The 26,954-nt window shown below is 44.6% G+C and overlaps 1 protein-coding gene across 6 annotated transcripts in view; it reads right to left on the bottom strand.

Annotated features, from left to right (window-relative positions):
- The window catches only part of BLNK (B cell linker), a gene marked incomplete at both ends in the record, with an annotated part of 59,158 nt that extends 39,214 nt beyond the window's left edge, over positions 1–19,944 (bottom strand). For all 6 annotated transcript variants that reach the window (XM_084245099.1, XM_084245102.1, XM_084245100.1 and 3 more), the window contains one exon: positions 19,898–19,944. In XM_084245099.1, coding sequence (XP_084101225.1) covers positions 19,898–19,944 — 47 coding nt within the window. The remainder of the gene's footprint in view (positions 1–19,897) is intronic.
- Positions 19,945–26,954: the final 7,010 nt, after the last annotated feature.

Raw genomic sequence — 26,954 nt, 5'->3', positions numbered from 1 at the left:
TGATTTACCAAGAAATCTTGCAATTCAGTAAAAAAATTAGTAATTCAATAGGAAAATGAGTGAAAGAAATAAAAGTGACCACAGACTAGTGAAAGAGACATCACTTATATTTAAGGAAATAGAAATCAAAACAATGAGATATATTTTGTTTATCAGAATGGTGAAACTTCAGTGTGATAAAACCTAGGGTTGACAAGGATATGAGAATATAGATATTCTTGGGAATATAAATTGCTATAAATCAATATATCTGTCAAAATTTAAAACCTCCATACCTTTTTGACTCAAAAATTCCATTGCTCGGAATTTGCTTTATGAACATGGTCATAAAACAATACCATTAAATGCACATAAACATGTTTATTGCAGTATTATGTGTAATAATCCTTGTCCTTCCCCTCTGTCCTCCTAAAATCCTGACCATCGGTTACAAAAGGGGAACTTGTTAAATAAACTTTGATATGAGTCACACAATGGAATACCATAGAGTCTTGTGGGAAAGAAAAAGAAACATAGATTGGTATTGCTGATAGATAAAATTCCCGAGGGATATTGTTAGCAAAAATGGAGGAGAAAGAAAAAGAGAAGAAAGGTAAGAGAGTTCAGAATAGTGTGTATCCTGTAGTGGTGGGGGAGGAGGTTGTGCATCACTTTTTATTTATTTATTTTTTTTAATTTTTTTTTTTAATAGAGGCATGCTTTATTTATTTGTTTGCTGGTTTGTTTGTTTGTTTTGTTTATACATGCACTGGGTACAGTCAGAAGTGCGGGAGGGAGGGTGAGAGAATTCACCAGAGCCAGAGCGGGGAGCAGAGCAGGCAGAAGGACCAAAGTACACTGCTGAGGGGAGCAGCGTGGCAGGAGAGGTCTGCGTACCCTGTGGGATCCTCCTCTGGTGGCCGGGGAGCAGCCGGGGATCGAACCGGCGCCACAGAGGCCGCGCGCAGTTTCGCAACCCAGCGCTCAACCGCTGCGCCACCGGGGAGGCCCTTGAATCACTTTTTAGAGGGATGTTTAAGAAAAAAAGTTGAAAGATTGTCTTCAAAGCCAATAGAGGGCCTTCACACAAATCAGAAAAAGCTGTCCCTTTCTTTTGGGAGGGCACTGCCCAAGTGCAGGGCAAACAGAACAATTATGAACTTTCTGGGCACCCACTCAAAGGCAGAGTGAGGATCCAATGGCCCTCGTAAGGGTGGGGACTTCTGCTTCCTAAAAAAGGGAGATTTTACATTCTAAGGAAGATTTTTTTCCTATACTTTATAGCATGTATATGTACAAAGATCACTTTTATTGTCTATTTTATATACACATGTAGAGGAAAATGTTAGGTATACAGCCACCTTTTCTTCCCTGCATAGTAACTTCCTTACTTATATATATATATAAAATTTCACATGATTCTGCCCAGGAAGAATAGAGTATGTGAATTCACCTTTCTGGCTAGCTTGTTCCTTTGTTCTGAGGAGATTATTTGATTTGGCATTTTAGTTTGTACACAGCCATTGCTTTGGAGAAAATTGTGATTTCCTGTAAACCTGAATGCTGGTTTCTCTGACTCTGGGGGTGAGGCCTTCTGTTAGGTACTATGCATTGAAGGGGAACATTTGAGCTTTAGCATAGGTCTGTGAAACCTGTTCTTTAGGGGGCATCTAAGAAATGTTCCCTTGGCTGTGTGGTCTAGAATACATGTGCAGAAAAGCTTTTCTGTGGGGCGATGGAGCAGTTTAGAGGACGACAGGACAGCTCACCTGAAGAATTCTGCTGGAGCTGTGGCCATCCTCTGCTAGGAATTAATTTAAGGCTTAATAACCCACCTATGCAGATGCTTTGCTGTGGTTGTATACTGGGGGCCATTGGGCACCAAGGAGGTTTGGTGAGATTTACTGGGTAAGAAATAGACATTCGTCCTCTCAACCATCTTGGGAAAAGAGATTCTCAAACAAGGAATGGAGACTTAGACTGAGGATTTTGGGGAGCTCTTTCTCTTTCTAGGTCTAATAACTATTGGGTGCTAGAGTCTGGAAAACACAGACAAGCCTGAGGGGTTTTCAATAGTGGGGAGCAGGGGAAGGCAGGTGGGGTGCGACCCTGATCTAAGGCTGGCTCTGAGAAGAGCTATTCCTGATACCATAACTAGCGATTTTCAACAGAGAATTCCTCTTCATCGTCCCTGTTAGCAGTTGCAGCTACTAACAGGGCTATGAGGAGGGAGTGTATTCCCGTGGCATGAAGGGATGGAGGAGAAACATAAGAGAAACTTCATTCAGGACACTATAAGGTTGTGTCTTGGAGAATTATCCTCAGTGGGGGCCAACTGAAGACCCCAAGTTTGGATGTGGGAAGGGGTAAGTGCCAAGTTGTAATTTGGGTAACAAAGGAAATGAAAGTATATTTTATACTCCCCACTTAGGGAGGTGGCGTGGACTGTTCTATGGATGTCAGAGCACAGCAAAGCTCCTGGCTCAGGAGCAGAGACGAAGGGCTGGATGAGGGAGAAGGGAAACACCTCTCCCTCCTGAGACGCCCACAGGGTCCCTGGAGCTGGACCCTTGAGCTGCCTGGGAACCTTACGGTATTTCGGGATTTGTTCCATATATCCTGCATCAAACCTTCTCCTTTTCCTGAGGAATTCTGAAAAATTTCTGAGCCAGAGGAAAGGGGAAAAATGAAAGAGGCTTGAGGGTGGAGAGAAAAAGATTGCTAGGAAATTGAAATGGATGGATTGGGAAGAAATTGAATAATTCTAAGGCAGAGCAGAGGGCAATGCTGGTTTTTCCACTGACAGTAGCTGAAAGGAATGTCTTTCATCTGAGTTACTATTTAACTAGAAAGAAGGTTTATGAGCCAGAGTGAAGGATCTTATCAGATGTTCTGAATAGCAGGGAGCCGGGGGCTGATCTGTAAAAGCAACTTTGCTATAGGTGTAGATTAAACATGTAAATCGCTGCAAAAAATCTGGTGCAATTTTGTCATTTACTCAACTTGATATTTGCTGCTTCTTGGCATTTCCTAATTACTTGTTACCAGATTATTAAAGTTATTATAATTATAGTAAATTGTCGAGTTGTTGCATAAATGATATGTGTTCTGTTTAAAATTTTTCTTTTCCCTTTGCATCTTGTTCACACAATCTGCTCAGTTACTGCTGTTACCAGGTAACTTCTGTCACCTGGAAAAAGTGTCCATCCAAACAAAAAAGATGTGCAGGCACTGGGCTCATTCTGTCAGCTCTGCACACATGATGTACAGCTCCGCTGCTCCCCTGGGGCATTGGCTCTATGGGGGGGGGGGCACTTTTCCTTCTTTGCTACCTGCAGCATATGCAATAGCAAAGGGACACACCACACGATGGGGAAGAGTTTGCTCCCTATTTAGACGTCAGTTGTCTTACTGAGATAAGTTGTAAATAAGTGTAGGTGAAAGTAGATAACATATAAAACAGCTTCACTTTGATTATTCCTTTCAAAAATATGCTCCCATGGTTATGGAAGGATTAAAAGATTGAAATGTTCACATTTTTAAAAGTTGTAAAGAGATAGCCATGTTCATTTAACAAAATAAAATAAACATGGTTTATCTAACATATTTCAAATATATGGCTATGCCGTGTTTAAACAGTCTCACATTTTAATATGGTGAGCAGATCATATAGACAATTTTAATAGTTATGATAGCTCCATAAACCAAGTTAAATTCTTTATTATCTCCTCTTCAATTTTTTTTTTAAGATTTCAAGCTTTTGAATTAATGTCAACAAACTTAGTTACATAACAACAAACTGGTGTAGGGTGACTCTGGCTAAACCTGGATCTCAACAGATTTAGATCCCAGAAAATACTGAGGGAGGAAAAAAATTCTTTGAAAGTTATCAGCAGTTTTCAAATAAGTAGCATACCCTAGAATCTGAAAGAGTAGTAGTTGTCACACTAGAATGAACCAGAACCACTGGATGCTTTTGAAATGAGGAGGGCCAGGCCCAGCCCCCAGAGTTTCTAATTGGGTAGTAGGTTCCTGGTGGGCTCAGCTTATTTGCATTTGTAAGTTCCCAGGTGGTGGGGCCACACTTTGAGCTGGGCTGTGACAGCTCATACCTTTACCCACCATGGGCCTTTTACTTGTGTCCAAATAAAGGACATGCCCTCTCTGGGAAGCTGAAGCCCTTGTTACCCGAGGGCAGGCAGGTGAGGCTTCAGGTAGACAGCTGAGCGGTCAATTTGATAACCTAGTATGGGCGTGTGCTTTACTGGAATATGCGACTTCTGACTGTTCTCCTTATTGATTTAGAAAACCCTAGGCCTGTATATTTTTACTTTATAGTCGTATGTTTTCTTCTGGAGTCCTAGTTTGCAAAAACTGCAGGGTGGAGATGAAAGTCTCCAGGAAGAACAGGTACCTCATGTCTGTAACAGTCCAAAAGGGGCTGGACCCGCCTGGAGCAAGTCTCTAAAATGGAGTCACAGTTTGCTGTGACGTCAGGGCTAAGGCATGACCACAGCCCTGCCCTCACTGTCACTCATCCTCCAAAGACGTGAGAAACAGGAGGTAAGGACAATACGAAGCCACAGTGGGAGGCCAAAGGTTTACTCAGACACTTTCCCCAGGAAAGCAGGAGTGGTAGCAGGAGTTAGAGACTAGGGAGCCGTGCCTGCTTCAACAGGGGAAAAGAGCAGAGGGAATTAGATGCCAAAGTATGGATGCCAATGACCAGGCTTTTACTTTTGCCTCTGCTCTGACAGATATAGTTCATGCACAAAGATATCACTTATCTCCTTGTCTTCTGTCCCCAGGCAGCCTGGCACCAGGGCAGGGACTTCAGCCCCAGGAACTGAACACAAGCAGCCCAGCCTTCTTCAATAAGTTTCTGAATGGAAGCGAAGAGCTTCCTTCTGTGGGCAGTCTCTATCCTTCTCCATCTTAGACTACAGAAGCGGTTTCGACTTTGGCAACATATCTGAATCACTTGGGAGCTTTTAATAATTCTTCGCAAGTTCGATTTCCTCAATCCCCGGCCACATGGTGCAGCAGACCTCTCCTGTCTCACCTGCTGCTCCCCTCAGCAGTGTATTTCAGTCAATCTGCCTGTTCTGTTCCCCACTCTGTCTCTGGTGAATCCTTTCACCACCACCCCCGCCCAACACACACCCCTGGCCTGTGCCCCAGCTCTTGTATGCATAAATAAATAAAATACATCTTAAAAAAAAATTCTCATGCCCAGGCCTCCATCCAGGCTATTGACTTCTAGGTGAATCCAATATGTGGTCATGGTTGAGAACTGCTGGCAGTATTACCAGACCAGATTAGATCTTTGTAGATCTCCAGGAAAGACCACTAGCTAAGAGTTCCCAGAGATGAGAGGAATCCACAGGTGATGACTGCCTGTCAGAAATGCATCTGCAGGCTGAGAACAACCTCAGGGAGGTGGAGGGCAGGACAATCCAGGCAGGCTCCACCAGGCCAGGGGCTCCGGGAAGGCAGCAGCACATGGGTATTTTGGCCAGATACCCAAAGAGTAGCCCAAGAAAATGCATACTTTACAAAATACTTTTTCAGTAATTCTTATCAAATAGAGGAGATGGTTTAAAAGATGGGCTCATCGGCAAGAAATCTGTTTTTTCAAACTTAAAAAGGGAAAGAAAAGCATCAGAAAACAAGTTGACTTCTTTTTAGCTCCTTAGTATACGCCAGAGCACCATGAAGGGGCAGGATTAGCATATATCTTATTCACTTCTGTCTTTCCAAAGCAGATGGAATGAAAAAGCAATGTTAATCAGAGAAAATCCCTGTTTAATCTGGGATTTAGGAATGAATTAAAGAAGGTCTCAAATTAAAGAACTCTCTGCAAACAAAAAGAGCAGGTAAGTCCTTCCTCTTTCGTCATCCCCACAACTTGACGCTGGGTCCAGCTCTGGTGTTTCCCTGTCGGTATCTCTGGGTCTGGTCCTCTTCTCAGAGCCAAGATCTAAGGCTAAACCTTCTTCTTCACACCAGGGCAACTCTGCACTGGTCAGCAAGCACCTCCAAGCCATTTTGTGAAGGTTTATCTGGACTCTTTTCAGCTGATGTTTCTAAGACTCAGCTTTCACCAGGCACTGCTGAATCAAGGGTCTGCTGAATCAAGTCTGAGGGTTTGTCTTGGCCAAGAGTTACTCAGTCTCACCTTGAGCTTCTAGAACCCCTAGCTGGCTTCCCGTTCTGTCCTGTGAGATGTTTACATTTTCTTGGCTGGGCTGCCTTAGGACATCTGAGCTCTCCTCACACTGGCTTGATATCTCCAACTTAGATGTTTCCAAAATCAATCCAGAGGAGAAATTTTTCTAACATTTTCCTTGGTGTATATAGAAGGAAAGAAGACATTCATCATGCTGTGAAAGGATTTTTGAAAACACAACCATCACCGCTGGTCTGCTGATTCTTTGGCTGACGTCCCCTTTTGTCAGGTATTTAAAATCTCTCCCACTCTTTTAAGAGGTGATTCTTCATTTTTACAGTATGTTATATTTCTGTTTCTTTACTCAGGGATGTTGTGATTAGGGTGGATGAGGGCCTGGACATGGGAACACTGGTGGCCAACATGAGGGCAGGTCTCCTGAGCCCAGGACAGTGGGATAGTGTGAGCAGGGGAGTAACATCACAAGTGTGCTTTAGGACCTCAGCTGGCAGAAGGGAAATCGATGGCAATAAGGCTGGCAGCCCTCCAAGACGATGTTGCTAGGACACAGTGCCATGTTGGAGTGTGAAGCCACATGATCAGCAGTACTACTCCCGTCTTCATTTGAAATATCAATATTTTGTATCATGGATTTTTGCATTCATTAAAAAATATTACATTAAATATTCATCTTGATGTGCTGATTTGGGGCCTTCCCCTAAAAGCTTAGTAGTATGATTTGCTTTATACAGCACATGTTTTTGTCTTATTTACTCTACAAACACCGAGTGAGCGTACAATGGGCCAGGCAGCTGCAGAATGCAGAGCTAACCTGAACACCAGCCCTGACCCTGGCAGTGCAGGAAAGAGGTTCTATCTGCCTCATTATCTCCTATGAGGTGGTTTCTGAAGCCAGAGGCAGATGCAGACACACGGGTTTATCTGAATCACACAAAATATCTTCCTTTTGGATAATTTCTGCTCAAGCTGATATCTCTGGCTACCAGTGGTCATTTTGAAGCCGAATGCCACTCTTTGGTGACTGTTCTGTTTGTTATTGGCACAGAGCAGAGCCCACTGGAGTCCCTCCTCTGCCCTCGCCCACAGTCTCCTCTCATCCTGACCCAGCTTCCTCCTGCCCCACTTCCTCCAGCCTGCTGGAGCATCATTGCTGTTAAAATTAGATTTGCAGATTTGGCAGCCAGACTGCTTCCTTCTGGAGAGTGAGTTCACGGCAGAGCTGGTGCAGAAGTTTTGCCCAACCTTTCTATGCTGGGAGAGCCCCAGGAGGCTGCTGTGGCTGGCACTCCTGCCCCACTCACAGATGGAGATACTGAGGCCCAGAGAGCTCACTCCCTCTTCTTTCCCTTTCCACATGTGGCCCAAATATCCTGCCAGAGGACCAGTTTTTCCATGGCAGGGACTGTGACTTCCACTTTCTTATGTCTCAGCCCAGAGTCATGGCTACAGTCCAAGTCCAGGAAGCCAGACCACTGGCCAGACTCAGGTTGGCAACAGCAAGCACAGCAGCGGCCAGCACTGACTGAGCATGTGCCACACACCAGGTCTTTGCAGTCCGCGTCTCATTTCGCCCTCCCCCTCAGCAGTTAGGGCCTCTGATCGCAACTTAGTCATGATAAGAATTAATCACACATCATAAAAATGCCCATCCTTAGCAGTTTTTAAGCATACAATTCACTTATGTAGTCAAATATACTTAGTATATTCACACCATTGTGACTACCCTGATTTTTTAAATTTTCGTTATTTTTTTAATCATATCTTTTTTATTGAGGTAACATTAGTTTAAAACACTGTATAGGATTTAGGGGTATGGGTTTACATGTATGAACCCACATAGATTTTTGCTCAGAGTTCTTTAATTTGCCCCTAATCCAACGCCCCTGGGTGACTCACACTGACATGCGTCAGCTTGGCCCCTCATGAGGGCAGGTGACTGGCTTCACCCCCTGTCCCTTGGGCATCCTCCTTTCTGCCTCTGGAGAAGAAGTCTAGTCAGGCCCTCAACCAGCCCAGCAGCTTTCGCTAGGTCCACGTGCCCCCTCCCACCCCATTGCCCTGCTATGGGTCCTTCAGTTCACACTTATTGCTTGGGGAGAGCATGGGCTCTTGGGGCCTGTTTCAGTCTTTAGGGAGGGGCAGAGAAAAAAGAGGAAGAGACAGTGGCAGAAGGAGGAGGAGAGAGAGAGCAGTGCCCACAGGTGGCCAGAGGGAATGTTCAAGAGGCTCCCTGGGGGCCCCAGACATGCTCAGAAGTAGAGTGGCCAAATCCAGCTGGAAGGAGGTGGAGCACCACGTCCCCATGTGTCCTTTCTCAACACCCAAGGCCACCGAGGAGTCCCAGAGAGCTGGGAGTATGTTCCCCTCATACTCGGGCACCTCATGGCCTGGGTTGTCTCTTACTAACCACCCATGAAACAGAGAAAGTAATTTGCATGTTTCTCCAGAACCTCTACCATTTCTTTCTTTTTTCCTACCAAGAGCTGCAAATGTTTTGTGGCAGTCATTGACACGTCTAAACTGCCAATCTGGGCTTTGTGCAGATGGAAATGGGGCTGACTTGACACAACCAGGAGTTGGGGTGATCCTACTAATATCCTGAATCCTTTAGAAAATCCTGGCACTTTACCCTATCAGGGGCAGGAGGTGTGGGGGAGCACCCCCCCAGGACTAAGGAGAGGACAGGGAACTGTGCTATCCTCACTTTAAAAAGTTCTTTGGGGGCCTTCCTGGTGGTGCAAAGGGTTAAGACACAACCTATGAAGCTGTCCGCAGCCTCTGCAGCACGAGTTCGATCCCCAGCTAGCCATGGAGCCACACACATGGTGCAGCAGACCTCTCCTGACTCGCCCACTGCTCCCCTCAGCAGTGTACTTTGGTCAATCTGCCTGTTCTGTTCCCCACTCTGTCTCTGGTGAATCCTCTCAGCCACCCTCCCCCCCCCCCTTGCTTCTGGCCTGTACTCCAGCTCTTGTATGTGTAAATAAATAAATCTTAAAAAAAATAAAATAAAATAAAAAATTCTTTGAAGATTTGCCATTCCATGTGAGAGCAGAATTGTCACAGTGCCCTCTCGCCCTGATTTCAGGGGCTGGAGCCTGTGGCCTGTGGGGATCCCACACTTTCCTTCCCCTTTGCACCAAGCAAACCTCGCTTGTCCTCTCATCCATCCACATGGCAGAGGGGAACTCAGTAAAGGGAAACTTCTTCCTGAAGTGAGATAAGAGCAGTTTGTGAAAACTGAAAGCATTAGAGGAGGCACCTGCAGGTACAAGTGACAGGGCGCTTGGGTTGGGAAGGCCTGGAAGTCAGGTTACTTAATCCCATCTCTGCTCTGATGTGCTCATTGTTCTTTGAGGTGCTGATGGCTGAAGTTTTACCATTTTCACAGTCTCTCTTCCATTAGCATGAAGTTTATCCTGAGTAACTGATGAGTCTCAAATTTGTAAGACCAAATGACAAAGAAGTAATTCTAAGTGTTTCAGGAAATTGTGAAAAGGCAATTTTATGTAATTCTAGAAAATGAATGTGTTTTAAGAACTTGAGCCTGTTCTTTTAAAAATTAACCTTAATGGGGAAAAACAAGTCTGGACCCATGAGTCTAGATACATGGTACAATGGAACATTATCTTCCACCAGGCTGGTCATCGATTTCTACAACTAAGAGCTTAGATATGTTCAGGAAGTGAAGAGTGATTTTAAGGAATATATTTCACATATACTGAAAAAATTGGACCTACTCAAGCTCATTTCACTGGATTTTGAGTAAAAAGAAATATTGAGGAGCATCTTGTGGGGGCATTGAAGTGGAGGGGAGCAATGTAGTTCTAAAAGTCATCTAGAAATAGATCAATAATACATTCTAAAAAGCTCTAATATTCAAATTTTATATATCACAAAAATATGATTATGGATCTACAAAACACACTCTTGTGGTAAGTATGGAAAATAATTTCATTACCAATTTTTCTGTGGTGAAATACATATAAAGCTTACCAACTCGGTGCACTTGATAAATTAGCACTGTTGTGTAACCCCTGTTAGTGTGCAACAGAGGGGCACCCAAGGACCCCAAACCAGTTAAGGGGTGCATGCTTTGAAAGGGATTCGACCATCTGCAAGCACAAAGGCAAAGGAAGCAGACTGTTCCCAAAAGAACTCTTGGTCAAATGTGCAGCCAGGAGACTCATCCTAAAGTGCAGTCACTGAGGCCTGAAAGCCATAAGTCTAAGATACCTTCTTCCAGCAAGGAACCACAAGAAAGGACTTAGGCAGAGAGCTGGGTCAGAGGAGAAAGCCAAAACTAAAAATATACCACATCATCCAACATGAAGTCAAGATAGCGGCTGTCATTGTCTCTGCCAATGACCAGGAGTCCTCTGAGGACTCTTACCCATATGTCTCTCTTTCCTCCACATCTCACCTCCAAGTTCCTTCCCCTTTTGTTCCCTCTCCCTTTATATATCCACCTTGTTTGTTCCCAGCTGCCTCCCATGCAGGAAATCTGGTTCATGTGGTTCAAGGACTTGTGGTCCGAGGCTACTGCATGGAAGTGGGGGGAGAGGGAAGAAAATTGCGCCTGTCTATGCTCCATGCCTTCATGGAGTTAGATCTATTACACCACCGCTGTCACCCTCAAAGGACACTCCACACCCATAAAACTGTCATTCCCAACCTTAAAGCACAATTTCACCCCCTATTTAACGGCGAGGTTTTTATATGAATAGCTCTTATTTTAATCATTCATATTGAGAGGTTGTTTTCGGCATTTATCCAGCATTTATCAGCCCAGTCATCTGGGGCTGTAACAAGAGGACATTGTAACAAGAGGACTCTGAGCAGACAGTTGAAAAGGCAAAACAGTCACATGTATGCGGAGGGTCCACTTTCCCAGTGATGTCGAATCACATTTGCCATTTTCCTTTTTGAACCATTTTTTTTTTCTCATGTTTGCATTTGAGTGTATTATAGTTTTTGGCACAAAAATAAAAGGACTAGTCCCCTCCTGTTCAGTACTGGGTATAAACATTAATAACCTTTATGTGCTTTAAAGATTAGTCTTCATCCTGTAGCCTTTTGTACTTGGAATCAAGTAACGCTATAAAGTAGACAATAGCAAAATTAAACAGGGGATGGGACGAGAGGGGCAGGACATTTCATTCTGTGTTTGAGCTCCAGTCGGCTCCTCTATTCCAAGCACCCTTAGTCATGGCTTCCTCTTGGGAATCCCCTTTACTTAGGTGTGGTCTCCCTCCTCTGACCTTTCTTTCTTTCTTATCACTACTTTCTGGAACAATGATCCATTCTTTCAGCCACCCTCTGTGTGGGAGGCAGAGGGACACAGCTCTGCCCCCTTGGTCTGAGCTGGCTGTCAGATAAGTGATTCCCGCCTGGGTGTTAGTGGCAGATAGTGGCTTATTGTTGGAACCTATTACACTTTGTGATGCTTAACTCTGAACCACGAGGTGCTGCCTGAACTCACATGGATGCCTTGCTAATGACGCAACATGGGACGTCAGGAAGGCCCAGCCCAGGAGGGATTTTTGGGTAGGTGGCACTCTGATGCCCTAAATTTAACATATTTACCATTACAACACCCTGTGCTAGATGACATATTATTATTCCCATTTTCTGGATGAGAAAGCCAAGACTAAAACGCAATAAATGACCTTCTTGAAGACCATGAACTAGTAAGCGCAGAGCAAGAATTTGAAGCCAAGTCTTTCTGACTGAAGTTCAGATTCTTTCCAGTACAGCAAAAACACCTTCCTGGGTATTTCTAAATTATGCCACCTTGGTCTTGTGCACGTAAACCACACGTAAGACCAACGCCACTCCTATAATTATACCTCACTCTCAGATCACATGAACTATTGTGGGAGCATTCCTTGAAAAATATGTATCAGTAGGACACCAAACGTGTCTGAGTCAGCATGGAATTCAAGTTTGGACCTAGAAACGTGTAACAGCCTGAAATACTGACAACACGATTCTGTCTGGTTTCACTGGGCTTTCTAATACGTTAGCTGTTTTTCATTTAAAAAAAAAATGTGTCTAGGGAAATATAGCACACAGATGAAGCTAGGATGTTTTACTGGCCAGTAAATGACTCAGGGAAAAGGCAAAAAAAGTGGTCGTAGCCTACCCTTCCTTGGTCCTCACAAGCAGATGTGGAGGTGAGGGCAGAAACAAGCCCTACAGCCTCCTTCAGCTCTCTGGGCCTTGATTTTCTTACCTAAGAAATAAAGGGGCCGCAGAGGTGGGCTCTCAGCCCTTGTCAGTCAACCTCCATCACCTGGGGTACAGGGCTCTTGAACACGGGGCTCGGAGCTACCACATGGCCATACCCCCAGGAGACTCGGGGATCTCTGCTGCGTGTTCCCTACACTGTGGAGAGGGATGAAACCTGGGGCAGGTCTGGGGCACTGCTGGCCTGCTGGAGGTGGGGGGGTGCGGCTGGCAGGGACATGTCCCTTGGGATGAGATCCTTTTTCAGGAAAGTAGAAAACAGAGAATGTTGCTCAGCAAGGAGATGTAATGTGTCCTCTAATTTTCATTGTCTTGCTTTTGAAAATAGCACTGGACAACCATGTGGACTGAGGGCAAATGGGGCATTTGTGAAAGACTGATGAAAACACAGGAGTCAAAAAGACACCTGCACATGAAGCTGCCAATGGCACCTTTTCAGAAGAGGTGAGGCAGGTTGGGCAGGAGAGGGTGGGCCAAACCAGGAAGAGCAAGGGCTGGCAGGAGAAGAGCAGACGGCCCTCAGCAGTGGTACAAGTGCAAGTGTGGGAAGGAAGACAAGCTTGCTTACTGATGGGTGGAGACCTGGGGGTGGTAACACGTGAGCCAATGAGGCTGGGCACAGGCAGGAAGTGTGACTCCCTGAGAGAGGTTGTCGCTGTAGGCCCCAAGTAATCATGCCCCCACATCAGAACTCAGCACAAAAACCACTTCCCTACAATGTGCTTGAGGTCAGGTGGGACCTACAAGTCAGCAAGTCCAGGTCATGTTCAGGGGTCACCTTGAGTCTGGAGGCAGAACTTAGTTGGGGGCTGGAATTCCATCCAATCAGCTGGTGGGGCCTGTTTCTGGAGCCACAGGTGTGCCATCCACTTAACCCCCAAGCCTGTGCTTGGTTCCTGTAGACTTAGGAAACCTAGAAAGTATGTGGGATGAGAAAACTAAACTGTCCCCAAGAGGCTAAACAGAATCACCTAAAAGAAGCAGAGTGGCCGAGATAAGTGACATTGAAGGAGATCTGATGGAACCACAAAGTGTAAGACGTGATGTGACAGGGAGGCCGTGGTGGCCCCTCTAAGTGCTGTCCTACAGCATGGTGTCTGGGTTCAGGGGACTTAGAAGGTTTTCTTGGCAAGGCTAAATCTATAGTGAGCAAGGACACTATATAGCCCCTTCTGTTCAGAGGCAGGATGGAGGACCCTGCACGGCCTTGAACATCTGGCAGACAGCAGACAGCAGCCTTGCCCCATCCCAGGCCCCTGGCCTGCACCTCTCACCATCCCTAGTACACATTAGAGAATTGGGCAAACTCTTTCTGAGATCTGGATAAGATCAATACCATTTTCATGAGTCATTTGGAAGGGGAAGAGAGGAGATATAGGATTGTTTTATAATAGAACTGGAATAAACTTAAAAAACACTGCACTCTCAATATCCATCCACAGTTTCAAAATCTATATACCACAGCCACAGGGAGACCAGGGAAGAGAGAGTGAACAGGGCAGCCCAAACCATCCCAGCTGATGGAGAACTGCTCCAAATCCGTGCCTCCAGACACTGCTGTAGAATCTTCACATGACTGAGAAGACAACAAATGATCGACATCCGAGGGCATCTCCCTTCCACCCCTGAATTGTCTTTGATCAGGTAGCATTCATCCTGTGGACCTCAGGGCAACACGTTCTGCTTCAAAACAAGCACAGCATGTCCACCTCTATCCAGAATTTGGCCATTGGATCAGACCCACAAGCTCTTGGGCTTCTTAATAGCCCTGTTATAATTGAATGTTTTGTCCCAACATTAAGGAATTCCACTCAAGGTTCACTTGGTTTATTAACAGAAGAGGAGACAGAGACCATTCCAAGATGAACTTGTGTCGGAAGACTTGCTGCTCTCACTTCTTTACACAGGAGAGGTGGAGATTGACGCAGACCTCAATGGCACATGTAGTTCATGGAATCTAGTTTCGTTTGACACTGATTTTTTTTTTTTAAACACAACTTATAGGCCCAAGCGTCTCTAGCCTGTCCCCCCATGCATGCCTCACCCAAACCATCCCAGACAGAGGGCAGTCACTCTGGTGAGCAGAAGCCACATCAATGGTAAAGACATTATTGCACATTCTAAACTTTAAATACACAGCCACTCTAAGATCATATCAGTGAATACGTGCTTCTTGTTCTAGAGAGAATTCATTCCACTTGGTCTGAACCAGCAGTACTATGGACATTTGGGCTCAGATATTTCTTTGTGGTGAGAACTGCCCTGCACAATTTAGGGTGTTTAGCAGCATCCTAACACCTACCTATTAGGTGCCAGTGGCAGCCTCAGTTGTGATGACCAAGTCTCCAGTGGGCAAAATTGTCCCTGCTGGAAAGCCTCTGATTAAATGCTGCTGCTATGTTGCGGGGAAGGCAAGCTTCCTTCTTATTAAGCTATTAAGTTAAAAAAAAAAAAAAACCTCGAGGTTTGCAGTGTCCCTCTAATAGGCTGCCATTTAATTTTTCTCTCTCTTTTCCATATTCATGTTTTTAACAGGCCTACATCTCTTGCTGTCGTTGTATGAGGTGACAGTAAGGTCCTCTGAAAATGACCAAATTAACAAATTATCCACAGAACAGAGGAGGTCAGTCATCATTGGAGGAAACCAAGAGATTATAAATACCTTTACTGGGTATGGTGCCAGCTGGTCTGGGAACAGGTAGTGAGCAGTGATGTAGAGACAGGGCTGGGAGGTAATTGTGTTCAGTCCTTGGAAACTTAGTATCATAGTCCTGCATAGTCCATTTGGACAATGGCTGCATGAAGAGGAGGGAAGTTGTCCAGCCATGCTCATAGGTGACCTCTGCTTCTAGAGAGAGGGTGTCTGGGCTATGTGGACCCTGCTCTAGGGTTTCCTGGCACAAGTCATGCCCAGAGCAAATGGGCAAGAGTGAGTTTTCTTTGCTGGTAATCCTAAAGTCCACATACACTAGATAAATTTCTAATGATTTGGCTACTGTGTACTTAGCCCTCAAGAAGAAAGAGCCCTTGCTGGAATATTCTATCCACCAATGTGACGCAGGTGGCCCAGCTGACTCTCAGCTGACATAACACAGGTAGGTGGTGTGACGAGAAGGGAAACCATACATCTTGCAAAAGTCTGTCTCTACCATTAGACATTGAGCTTCCTTTTTGCCCTCCCACATCAGCATTGGCTTCTGACCCAAGCTTATTAAAGAAGGAGAAGGGAGATGCCTGAAGGCACATGTGTGCTTGAGAGTTGTTCTGTCTACCTCGAGCCACTGGGCAGCCTCTTGCTTTGTTTGCCACTCCAGTTAGAGGGGGTTGGAGCCATTGCTGTGAGTAGGAAGAGGGACAGCAAGCAGTCACTTGTGATGGGTGTGTTGAAGCACTGGTTGTTGCATTTACTTTTAATTACTTGTTATACTGCCCATGTGACAAATATCATCCCGGGCATTTTGACCATGTTGTTCTCCCTTGGTCTCCACAAATCTTTGGGGAACGCATTTCCAGTTTTGACAGTTGAGGAAACTGAGGCAGAGAGAAATGGAGAGACATCCTCAAGGCCCCATAGCAAGTAACTGGCAACTGGAATGACTCCAACTGCATTTTCCTATTAGCTGCATCACAGCTACTATCCACATGGTCACATCTGGATGCTATCCAGATCCCAATGTTTAGTGATAGACACCTTTCAAACCAGTAAGGGAAAAAATTGAAAATAGATTGAAACCTGATTATCTCAAGAAAGTTGATAATTCACCCAAGAAGTATTTTCAGAGGGTCATGGGATAAAACGGTCACCTTAAAGGATGTAACCTATGTCAGACATGGCCTTCATGTTTAGCAGATCATACAGCATCAGAGCTGAAAGGACCTTTGGGAATTGTCTGCTCCAAACTCCTCATTTTGTACATGAGGACGCCAGGGAGACGAGGGGCTACCCACGATGGTGTGGTGGGAAAGGGAGTACATGTGGCTGATTATAAAGGAAAGACTTCAGGGTGTGGTTGGGGAATAGAGGTGCAGAGAGAGGGATGAGTCAGACTTAGGGTTGGGGATGATGCCATTGACAGAAACAAGAAGGGGTAGAGGGGTGCAGAAAGGTGTAAAGGGGATTTGTTTCTGAAGAATTGAACTTGGAAAGTTAAGCAAAGAAAACTCCAGGTGAGGACTTAAAGGACATGACTATGTCCCGGAGTCTAACAAGTGGGATCCCCCAATGAGAGCCCTGGCAGTGGGGCCAGACACCCAAGACTGGGCTCTGTCATGCTCGACGGTGTTATTAACCACTTAGACAAAGGCAGGGAAGGGCTGTTTGTCACGTCTACTGTCCATGCAAAGCTAAATGCCACAGATGTCAGAATCAGCAGGTAAAATAGCCAAAATAACTGGAAAGAAGAACTGAAACTAACTTGAAATCTATCAAGGATCAATGTAAATCAATGTTTATGTTCAGAATATCAATCGTACACCTACAGAATTAATAAGAATAACAAAAAATCATCTTAACTCAGTACAGTTTTTAATCTAATAATCACCATATGCAAGGGTTGCTGTGCCAGTTGTTTATTTAATTCTTACGGTAGTCTTATGAGATCAGTACTGTTATTATCTCTGTCTTAACAGCTGAAAAACCAGGACCAGAGAGATTAAGTAAATTTGCCTGAAGTCACGCGTATTATAGCTTTGCTGAAAACTACCATACTCTTTAACCAATAAGCTAAGGGTTGAGGAGACTTGACTACATTGTGTTAAAAACTTTTTCCACTTGTAAAAAAATAAGCGAGTATGTGTGTCTGTGAGTGCTACAAAGAAAAATATGCAGGCATAGATGATGAGTCCATGGATGGTTAAGAAAAATATAAAATTTCCTTTTCAAATTTGCTCTATTAGCATGAAAAGATATATTCAACACAGCTCAACACTATAAATGTCTACCAAGAAACTTTTGTGGTTACGGGAATGTGTACTGTGGAAAGATTGAGAACCTAAATCTCAGCTGGTTTTCTGAGATTTCCACTACCTTATAAAATCCAGAGGGAGATTATGGTTAAGAATCTACTGAGAGTTTATGGATCCCTGCTCACAGAGAAACCTACTCGTGTGATGCCTCAATGAAGAAAAAAAGGGAGACTCTGTGCTCATACATTCCTGTGGTCACATACAACTTAGCTGCCTCGCATTTCTCAATTCTTCCACAGCAGAAATTCTCAGGCCGAGTACCCATCCCTAACTGTGTCCATCTGAGAATGTTGTCCTTTATCATGAGAAGTCCCTGTTTCTATCCAATCCCATCTGCCCTACATTCCTTGGTGGACTTCCCTCCACTCTCCTTGTCAGCTCCTCTGCCTCCAGTCTCTTATCAGCCTTGGTAATATGCCCATTGGACCAGGAGTGTCCCCCCTGTGGACACCCATGATGTATTTTTTTATGGCTAATAGTTTGAGTAAATTCTCATATAAGCTTTGCTAAACCCAAGAGCATGAACACAGCTCGTCACTCAGGTTGTCATCTGGTGCTAAATAATTGCACAGCCTTCTGACTGGTGTTAAACAGCCAGGACAGAGGATACAAACCACAGAGATGGAGTATTTCATCTACCCTCTTCTCGCTATCTAATTATAGGAAAGATTTAAGATGGTGCTTTAAATCCATCATGTTTACAATCTCATTTCTTTGAAAAGTTCCATGTCGAGACTGCACATTTTACCAACCCAGGCTAATTCTGAAAGACAACTGAGTAATCAAGTGGAAAAAAAAAAATTACTTCTGCCTAAGCAGATGAGTGTAATGTCTGATTACCCAAAATGTAATTCTGGCTTTCCACACACTATAATCTGCGCTGCAGATTGCCGTCAACTGCCCCGTGATCAAGTTGGACTTAGTCCCAAAGGGAGGGATCATAAAATGATTTAGGGTCAATGTCTTTCTTAAATTCCCATTCAGAGTTTTTGAAAGACATTCTAGGGTTTAGTATAGCTGAAGGTTATGGCTTTAGACTCCCTTGCTCATTTGAGAGAAGCCTTAATGTCCACTCTTTGTTAGTTTCTTTGGCATGTCTTTCCCCCTCATTTTTCCTTTTCATTCCCACCACTGCACCCTAAACCCAAACTGACAAGGCTGGCTGCTTGGCTTACTCACCTGTTTCCCTCCTAGTGAGTATCCCTGCCTCCAGAGTCCCACCCTGCTGGCCTCCAGGAAGCCTGCTGGTCTGACATGTCCAGTGTGTAAATCCTTCTCCAACACCCTGTGTTTAAAGCCCTCATTATCCTTGGTGACCAGCCCCACCTTATCGGAACAGTCTGGTCCCACATGCTCAACACTCCAGCTTCTGTCGGGTGGGAAACTCCTCACCATCCCACAAATAAATGGTACCTTAGTGCAGGTCCAAGCATCATCTTCCCACACATGATCCTTTCCCCCTCGTTCTTCAACTACTTTTATCTTCCCACCTCTCAGAAGCTTAGTATCTTCCCCACAAAACCTTTTCCAGCTACTCCGATTCTCTTCTTATACTCATTTAAGTCACTAATTCTACTGCTTTAACTGCCCTCCTTCTATGAAGGTTTAACAACTTGAGACCAGCTGGAACTCAGGTACCTTGTGGTCCCGTCAGCACAAGTCCTAACAGCCGCCCTTGACTACACACTCCGGAAATGGCAGCCCGCGGCCAACGCTCCCCAGTTCCCGGATCAGCAGTTGTTTCAAAGGTGTGTTTACCAAGCACCTGCCAGGTATAAGACCCGTATTCTAACTGTCAAAAGCTGTGCCTCTGCCAATTCCAGATTAATTTCTCTCACATTTTGTCTTGAAAACTAATTCTCTAGTTCCTTACAATTTGTATCACATCACCCCATGAAAAACTGAAGTTCAGATGGTAGTTGGAATAGAAAACACTCACTGAATATTTAAAAATTCCAATGTCCCAAAGTCATGATGCCATGAAAGCTCAGAGGAGTTTCCTGATTCTTGCTCTTTGGGTCAATTCTTTCTAAAAGACATTTATATTGATATGAGGACAATGGAAAATCAGATCTGATTTCCCCAATTCACTAGTGATAATCACCCAAAATAATCAGAGACAATAAAACCACAACAAATGATTATGACTATGCTTAAAATGAAGTAGGAATCCCCAATGGTTCTCAAATGGTTGAGAACTCAGATTTGTTGTATTCAGACTCTGAAAGCTTCCCTTGGGTAGAATCTAAGCTTTTCCCTTTTCTGTTTTTATTGCCCCTCCAAAGCTTTACCCTTTAATCTATTACTGGCAAAAGCCAGCCAGAATAAGCCCACTTGCTCCCATATATTTCCCTAAAAACCCAGTCCACTTCCTTGCAGTAATTGTCATCCACTGCAGTGGAACTAGCAAAGTACTCCAGGATATTTCAGTATTTCTGAGATGCAGTAGATCATCGAAGGAAAAAAAAAGAGAGAGAGAGAGAGAGAAGAAGTATTGAATGGGGAAAACCTTACCTCAACTTCTGACTGGCAGGGACAGTTATTTTGTTAAGCTTGTCCATTCTTTCTCGCAATCCCAAGAGGCACGGTGACCGTTCAGTGGCGAGGTCAGTAGTCCCTGACCCTCCGGGGCAGCACTTGCATGGTAAGCCTTGGGTGCCAAGGGTCCCAGGCGCCTGAGTCTAATTTCCGAGGTGCAGGCTGCTGGCAAACACCCCTGCGCTAGGGAGAAGTAAAACTTGCTCGAGCACATAGTCAAGTTTCATGTTTCTACATAATCATGTGATCTGGGTAGCCAGCCAGCTCGCTGATTACTCCACATTGTGTAAACTTTAATAGTGAAACCTATTGGACATGCACATTTCTTCCCAGCTGCTTTCTTTTATAAGATCTGTAACCAGGTCAGGGCAAACTTCTAGCTGGTCACTACTTCCTGTTGTCCTAGTTACATTCAGTCCCTGCTTTCAGTAGGTGTTGTGCTGTCCCCCGCAGCTTCTTGGGCTCAAGGAAAAGTGGAAAAATCAGTTCCATCTGAATGTTTCTGTGGGACTTTCTGCTCATTTGCATAAAGTCATGGATAAGCTTTTCCACTTAAAGAAACATGATATGAAAATGACATTTTTGTTTCATTCTCCTCTCTCCTCTTCCCAAATTTGTTTTAAAATAAACATCGGGCGGTAATGACACAGTTTACTGGGAGATAATAACTCTCCTTTGCTGAAGATCTCTTTAAAATGGAATAGATAGTTCTCTCAGCAAGGGGGTTTGGGGGTAGAGAGAGATGAGTGTTCTGGTTTAGGGGAGATGATCTCCATCATAAGAGGAGGCCTGCTTATTGGGCTGATGGAGTCAGGAGATAAACTTGCAGTGAGATGTTTCAAATAAAATCAGGATGTCCCTCCCAAAGTCAGCTGCAATTAAATCTCACAATCTCCCAACAATGCCTTTCTGACATTAGGCCATTTAGAAGTCCCCCCAAAAGTAGTGCATCACTGTACCCACTGCCTCTGTCCCCTCCTGTCCTCATCTACAGGTCTCTGTCATCCTCAGCAGGCTTAGTGACATGCCAGACCTGGGAGCATGAAGGGGATGCCAAGCACAGCCAGATGGGGCGAGGAAGAGGGAGCCCACCCAGACAGACCCACTTCCCTCCTGGAAGGCTTGACAGCTCCTTTCACCTATTCTGAAAACCGCTGATGTGTCTGCCATCTAGAGAGCTGAATGCAGTCTGGGGTTTGGGAGGAGGGACACAAGAGGGACCATTCCATTTGTAGCTGGACACACTTCCCCCGGGGCCAGCAGGAATGCCCTGCCCACCCTACTGAAGTAAGGTGCACGTCTCTCATCCTTATCAGCTGGCTGGTCCTCTCCTGGGTCTGAAGAACAGAGAAGACAAAGCAGAGGGATGCCCGACGCCACTCCTGCTCTAGAGCAAGGTCTGGCTGAGGGGAGAGGGGAAAGACGTGAAGTGATAAAAGTAGTTGGAGGAGGAAGGTGAAGGAAGTAGGGGGAGGAGGGGAAAAAGCCACAGCTGCAGTAGCAGAGGGGGAGGCAGTAGATGGATTTCCCCTTGTTCCTCCGCACACACGGAGGCTCTGTATTTCCTCAGGTAAATCTTGATTATTCACCACTGTGCGCTGCCTGTGAATTTCTGGCTTGACCAGATGTTCAGGAGCAGAATCCTCAAAACTATCAAAGGTCGGGAACCACTCACTTGGCAGGCCACCGAGAGAGAAATCATTTATGAGAAAAAGGCCAGCATTTGACCCCTCCAGTGGTTTACTCGCCCTCCGGCCCCACCCCAGTCAAGCAGCAGGTCCCCATAGCTGGACCAGGGTGGTGGAGGCATGGACAACGGCCCCGAGGGTCAGGACTACCAAGCTTCACCCAGGGAGAGAGTCACTGGCAGCCGGTTCCTTCTGTAAAGTGCTCCCCAACTGCTGGAATCTTCTCTCGACCAACAACTCTGCTCAACACCTGGGCTGGCAGCTACTTATTTCCCCAGAGAAAAAGACCAGGGGCAAGAGTTACACTTCTGCTTTTTCTTTTTACAGCCACTTGTCTTTCTTCTTTTTACTGTATTTGGTCTGACATGATGAAAACGAGAGTCTGCTTTTCCAGCCTGGACATTTGGGCCATGTGCCGTGTCACTCGCCAGCTGCCCTGCAGCTCTCCCCGGCTCCCCGAGGCCAGTGCCAGTGTGGAAACTGAGGACAGTGAGTGTTACCTGAGGACTTCTGAATGAACGGAGTCCACCTAATAGCGAGAACAACTCTGCAATAGACTTGGAAATTAATTCACCACTAAATTAGCAGATGGGAAAAGGATAATCCCAACCTGACAGGACATTTGGAACTTCTACACACAGTGATAAAAATATAAGTGGATGTAATCATTTTGGAAACAGTTTGATATTACATGATATATTTGATGACAAAGAAACCTACGACCCAGTGTGCGTCATTGGCCTGACAAAACATTAAGTATAATGTTTTGTAGTATATTCTGCATCCACCAAGGCCATGGTCAAGAATCGTGACTGAAGTGTCATTTCTAGCAGAAGATAAGACAACACTGAGAATAGACCAGTTAAGACCAACACTGAGAATAGATCAACAGGAAAGTAAATAAATTGTGGCATATTCTTGCAATGATATTCTGATCAAGAGCGACTATGGAATTCTATTAAAAAAAAAACCCAAAAACTACAGGGCCTCCCTGATGGCACGGGGGGTTAAGACACAACTTATAAGGCTGTCTGTAGCCACTGCAGCATGAGTTTGATCCCCGACCAGGGAGCAACCCACATGGCACAGCAGACCTCTCCTGACTCACCCGCTGCTCCGCTCAGCAGTGTATTTCAGTCAGTCTGCCTGTTCTGTTCCCCGCTCTGTCTCTGGTGAATCCTCTCACCTCCCAGAGCTCTGGCCTGTACCCCAATTCTTGTATATATAAATAAATCTTAAAAAAAAACTCTGCAGGTCTATCAGTATGGATAAATGAAAATAATTTGAACAATAAAAGCAATTTAAGATCATACAGCATAATTCTGGTTGTATTAAGGTTAGAGTCACATAATATTAAATAATATAGTATATAGGACTCACCCACATATGACAAAACCAAAGAAAGCAGGATAAATGTAAAATTGAGGAGAGTGCGATTGGAGCAAAGGAACCCACAGGGCTTCAAACACCGAGGTAGTTTCCCATTTCTGAAGTTGAGTTTTGGGGCTCTAGGTACTGAATGTAGGTATTAAATATTTAACAAAAATAAATAAAATAAGATCCAGCCTAGAACTATGGAGCAAGGCCAGGGCAGCCTGCCTGTCTCAGTTAAAGCTGAGATGGCAAAATCTGAAAACAAGAAGACATTATATTATACTAAGGCCTGATGATGAAACTCTGGTTTCCCTTGGGCTCTCTCCCTTGCTTCTATGGATGACAACAAAGAGGAACACGCTCATCAAATGTGTTCCTTATGCTTGTGCTATGATGACATTCATTTCACATATATAAAAAAACCTGAGGAGGCAAGGTGTGCTGTGGGTACTATACAGTGTGGGCCTATGGTTCTAGCATAATCTGCTCTCGTGATGCTCAGCCTCATGACCACTCTGTGGGGGTTACTATTACTCCCATTTTATGATGCAAACTCTGTGCTTCAAAAGGCTGCTAACATGATTTACCTAAGACACCCCCCCCACCCCCGCCAGTCTCGTGACTCCTCAAACCATTCCTTTTTGGAGGTGGAGGTGAGGGTTGGGGGTATGACCTGCAGGAGCAGTGGCCCTGGCAGTTTTCTCACACATATTGGCCAAATGAGCAGCATCTTGCTGTTGCTCAAGCCCATGTCTGGTTTTCTGACCAGGACCATTTAAGTGCCCAGAGAAAGGAAGATTTGAGAAGAAGTTAAGAAGTCTGAGCAGGGCCTCCCCGGTGGCGCAGCGGTTGAGCGCTGGGTTGCGAAGCTGCCCGCAGCTTCTGCAGCGCCGGTTCAATCCCCAGCAGCTGGGTGAGGGTCCCACATGGCGCGCAGACCTCTCCTGCCGCCCGCTGCTCCCCTCAGCAGTGTACTTCGGTCCTTCTGCCTGCTCTGCTCCCCGCTCTGGCTCTGGTGAATTCTCTCACCCTCCCGCGCTTCTGACTGTACCCAGTGCTTGTATAAATAAATAAATCTTAAAAAAAAAAAAGAAGTCTGATCAAACCAGATGAAGAAAATAGCAGAAGAGGTCAGGGAAAGGTAGAGAGAGAAAAGGAAGTGTGGTAGAGGCTGGTAACATCTGTCTGTCCTCCTGCTTTGTTGGGGGTGAGGGACAGGAGGAGAGAAAAAAGGAAGGAGAGAACCCATCTGTGACTTGAGCAAATAGACAATCTCTTTTAAGCTCAAGGCTTCATTTTCTGTGAGACGAGTCATTTTCATATTTTATCTCTTCAGTAAATTAATTCAACATTCTGCATATCGAATTGTCCTGGAGTGTGGCATTTGTATTATAAGAGTAGCTTAGAAGAAACAGCCTTTACTCCTTTGTGGGTTCCTTCCTATGAGCTGGCCACTCATGCGCAGTTGTGACCTATTTGTTATCTGCAAATCACAGCAGAGCATTCCTTGACTGCCTATGGAATATCGTCCATATCCCGAGGCAGGCCCAAGATTGCCTAGGCCACTGTTGATCTGAATACGTGACTATCTCCATGGAGGTCTCAGGATGACTCTGCCAGTGATAACATCATACTTTGCTGACACAAATGTCTCTTGACGTATGGTCATGATGATCCCTTCCCTGTCTCTTGTAAAACTTTCTCCCCCATTCCTATCCCATCCTCTGGACCCTATTCCTCATACCATCGTCGCATCATCAGCTTTTACTAGCCTGTGTGCTTTCAATAAATGGCACAAGAACTTCTGCTCAAGTAGCAGAGTCTTGCCTTGCAAACCTGCTCCAGGACTGCTGTGTTTTTCATGGTGAAACAAAGTTTCAAAGTGGCAACAAATTTCCTGTGGCCACACTCCTTGTTTCAGTCCAAGTCCCTGGTTGACAAAAACAGTACAATGGCCTATTGTTGGAACAGTCAAATCCTGGCTGAGCTATCATCTCTGCCCTTGCCTTTAGTCCTCAGAGCCAACCTGCCAACAAGATTCTTCTGTGTGGTATTTCCACCATCACCCTGCTGCCATTCCACCCAGCCCTTGCCTGAATCACTGCTCAAATTCTGGAGCTCAGTCCCAGCCATGTCCCCAACTGCTGGCTGTCCTTAAAGACATCTGAAGCTTTTCCTTGATCTGAATATTAGATGAGGTTAGGGAACTGTCAACATTCTTAAGTATGATCAGTATGTTGTGGTCATGTAGAAGATCCTTATTAGAACATTTTGGAGGAGGTGTAGGCTGATAAATTTAAAGTTTAAGTGTCATGATATCTACAACTTTCTTTCAACTGGTTTAGAAAAAGCATCAACAGTGGTTGAGGCTGGGTGATGGGTATACAGATGTTCATTGTGTCATTCTTTCACCTTTTCTATACATTTGAAATGTTGATGTAAGAGTTTTTTTTTAATGGCAGAAATCCATACGTTTCTTACCCTCAAGCCCCTCTGCAGACATACCAGGGGTATTGGGACTGCCTGGCCCCAGGCCTCCTTATCATTATCATTAACAAGGGAGAATCATGCTCAGGAATTCCCTGGCACCAATTTCCCATCTTTAATGGAAAAATTAGATACTTGAGTCTTGACCATTTTCTAATTTCCCACTCATCTTCAAGGCTTGATTTCCCTGAAGTTTGTTACATCTCTTTCTGGTCCCCCTGGGCCTCTACTATGAGCTCCTCCATCTCTTGGTACTTAGAACACAGTTTTGACTTTTAGTCATCAGTCAACTCTTAATACTTTTCAAAAGGGCATCCTGTTACCTCAATGAAATTATAAATAGTCCATTGAAAGGGTTGTATTATATTCTTTGATTATTCTCAAAAGCAAGTAAAAAACTAGAATATTATTTGTATATAATACATTCCGAATTAAATATGGCAGTTATTAAAAGACATCTGCAAATAAATAAAGTAAAAATCAGTTGTGAGATGCAACCACTGTTCAAATTCAGGAGATGAATTGATGTTAAATGTCATTGAAATTACTTTGACATCCAAGGAGCTTGTGTGTCAAACACCTTCAAAACAATAAAAGGCTAAACTTTAAAACCAATAATCCTTCCTATATCTGTAAGACAGATACCACTGCCCCCAAGATTGGAGAGACAGATTAAGTGTAAGCAGGTCATTGCTGTTTACTGGAGCAGAGACTTGAGAGAGGAAACTGCTGTGGGAGGAGTGAGGGCATGGTAAAGCCTGAACTATAATGACAAATTGTTGGTAGCTCAGTGTTCAAAACTCCAGAGGGGACTCAGTCATAAGTTTCCCCACAATAGTGAGGTTGATTTACCTTAGGACCTTGAGCCAGTTGTTACAGTAAATATCAGAGAAACATTCCCTTCTGCTTCTGGCAGGGGAGGAGAAAAGGAACAATTTCGAAGCATGCCTAAACACTTTCATCTTCATAACAAGGCCTGCCTTCAGGGGAAACTGGTTAACCAGAGTTTAACTTGCTGGGGTATTATCAGAACCTAAGTGACAGGGAGAAAGAAAACACCCAACCCCAGCCCACTCTAGCCATCCTATCTCACCTAAGTGTGGGTAGGTGAGAATAAAAAGGAAAAACATTTGTGAAGTTCACAGTCCAGAGGCAGAGGCTTTCTAAAAGCTGGAGACTTAATCATAGGACTATTGAAGATTTCCCCTCTCTCCACACATCATCAGCATATCTAAAGGCCTATTTATAGCAATTCCTTTTCCCCAGTATATCATGTCTGGCTATCAAGAGAAAATTACAGCAAACCAAAGACAAAAAACACAAGTTGAAGAGAAAATGTAAGCATCAGTCCCAGACATGATCGGGATGTTGATGTTATCAGACTGAGAATTAAAACATCTATAATTAATATGTTAAGAGTTCAAATGGATAAAGGAGATGCATGCAAGAAATTATCTTTCAGAAATAAAAAAGAAATAATGACT

Source organism: Talpa europaea (genome assembly GCF_964194135.1).
Source record: "Talpa europaea genome assembly, chromosome: 10".
NCBI lineage: Eukaryota > Metazoa > Chordata > Mammalia > Eulipotyphla > Talpidae > Talpa > Talpa europaea.
The sequence above is the reverse complement of the archived record's forward strand: the minus strand, read 5'-3'. Positions and strand labels throughout refer to the sequence as shown.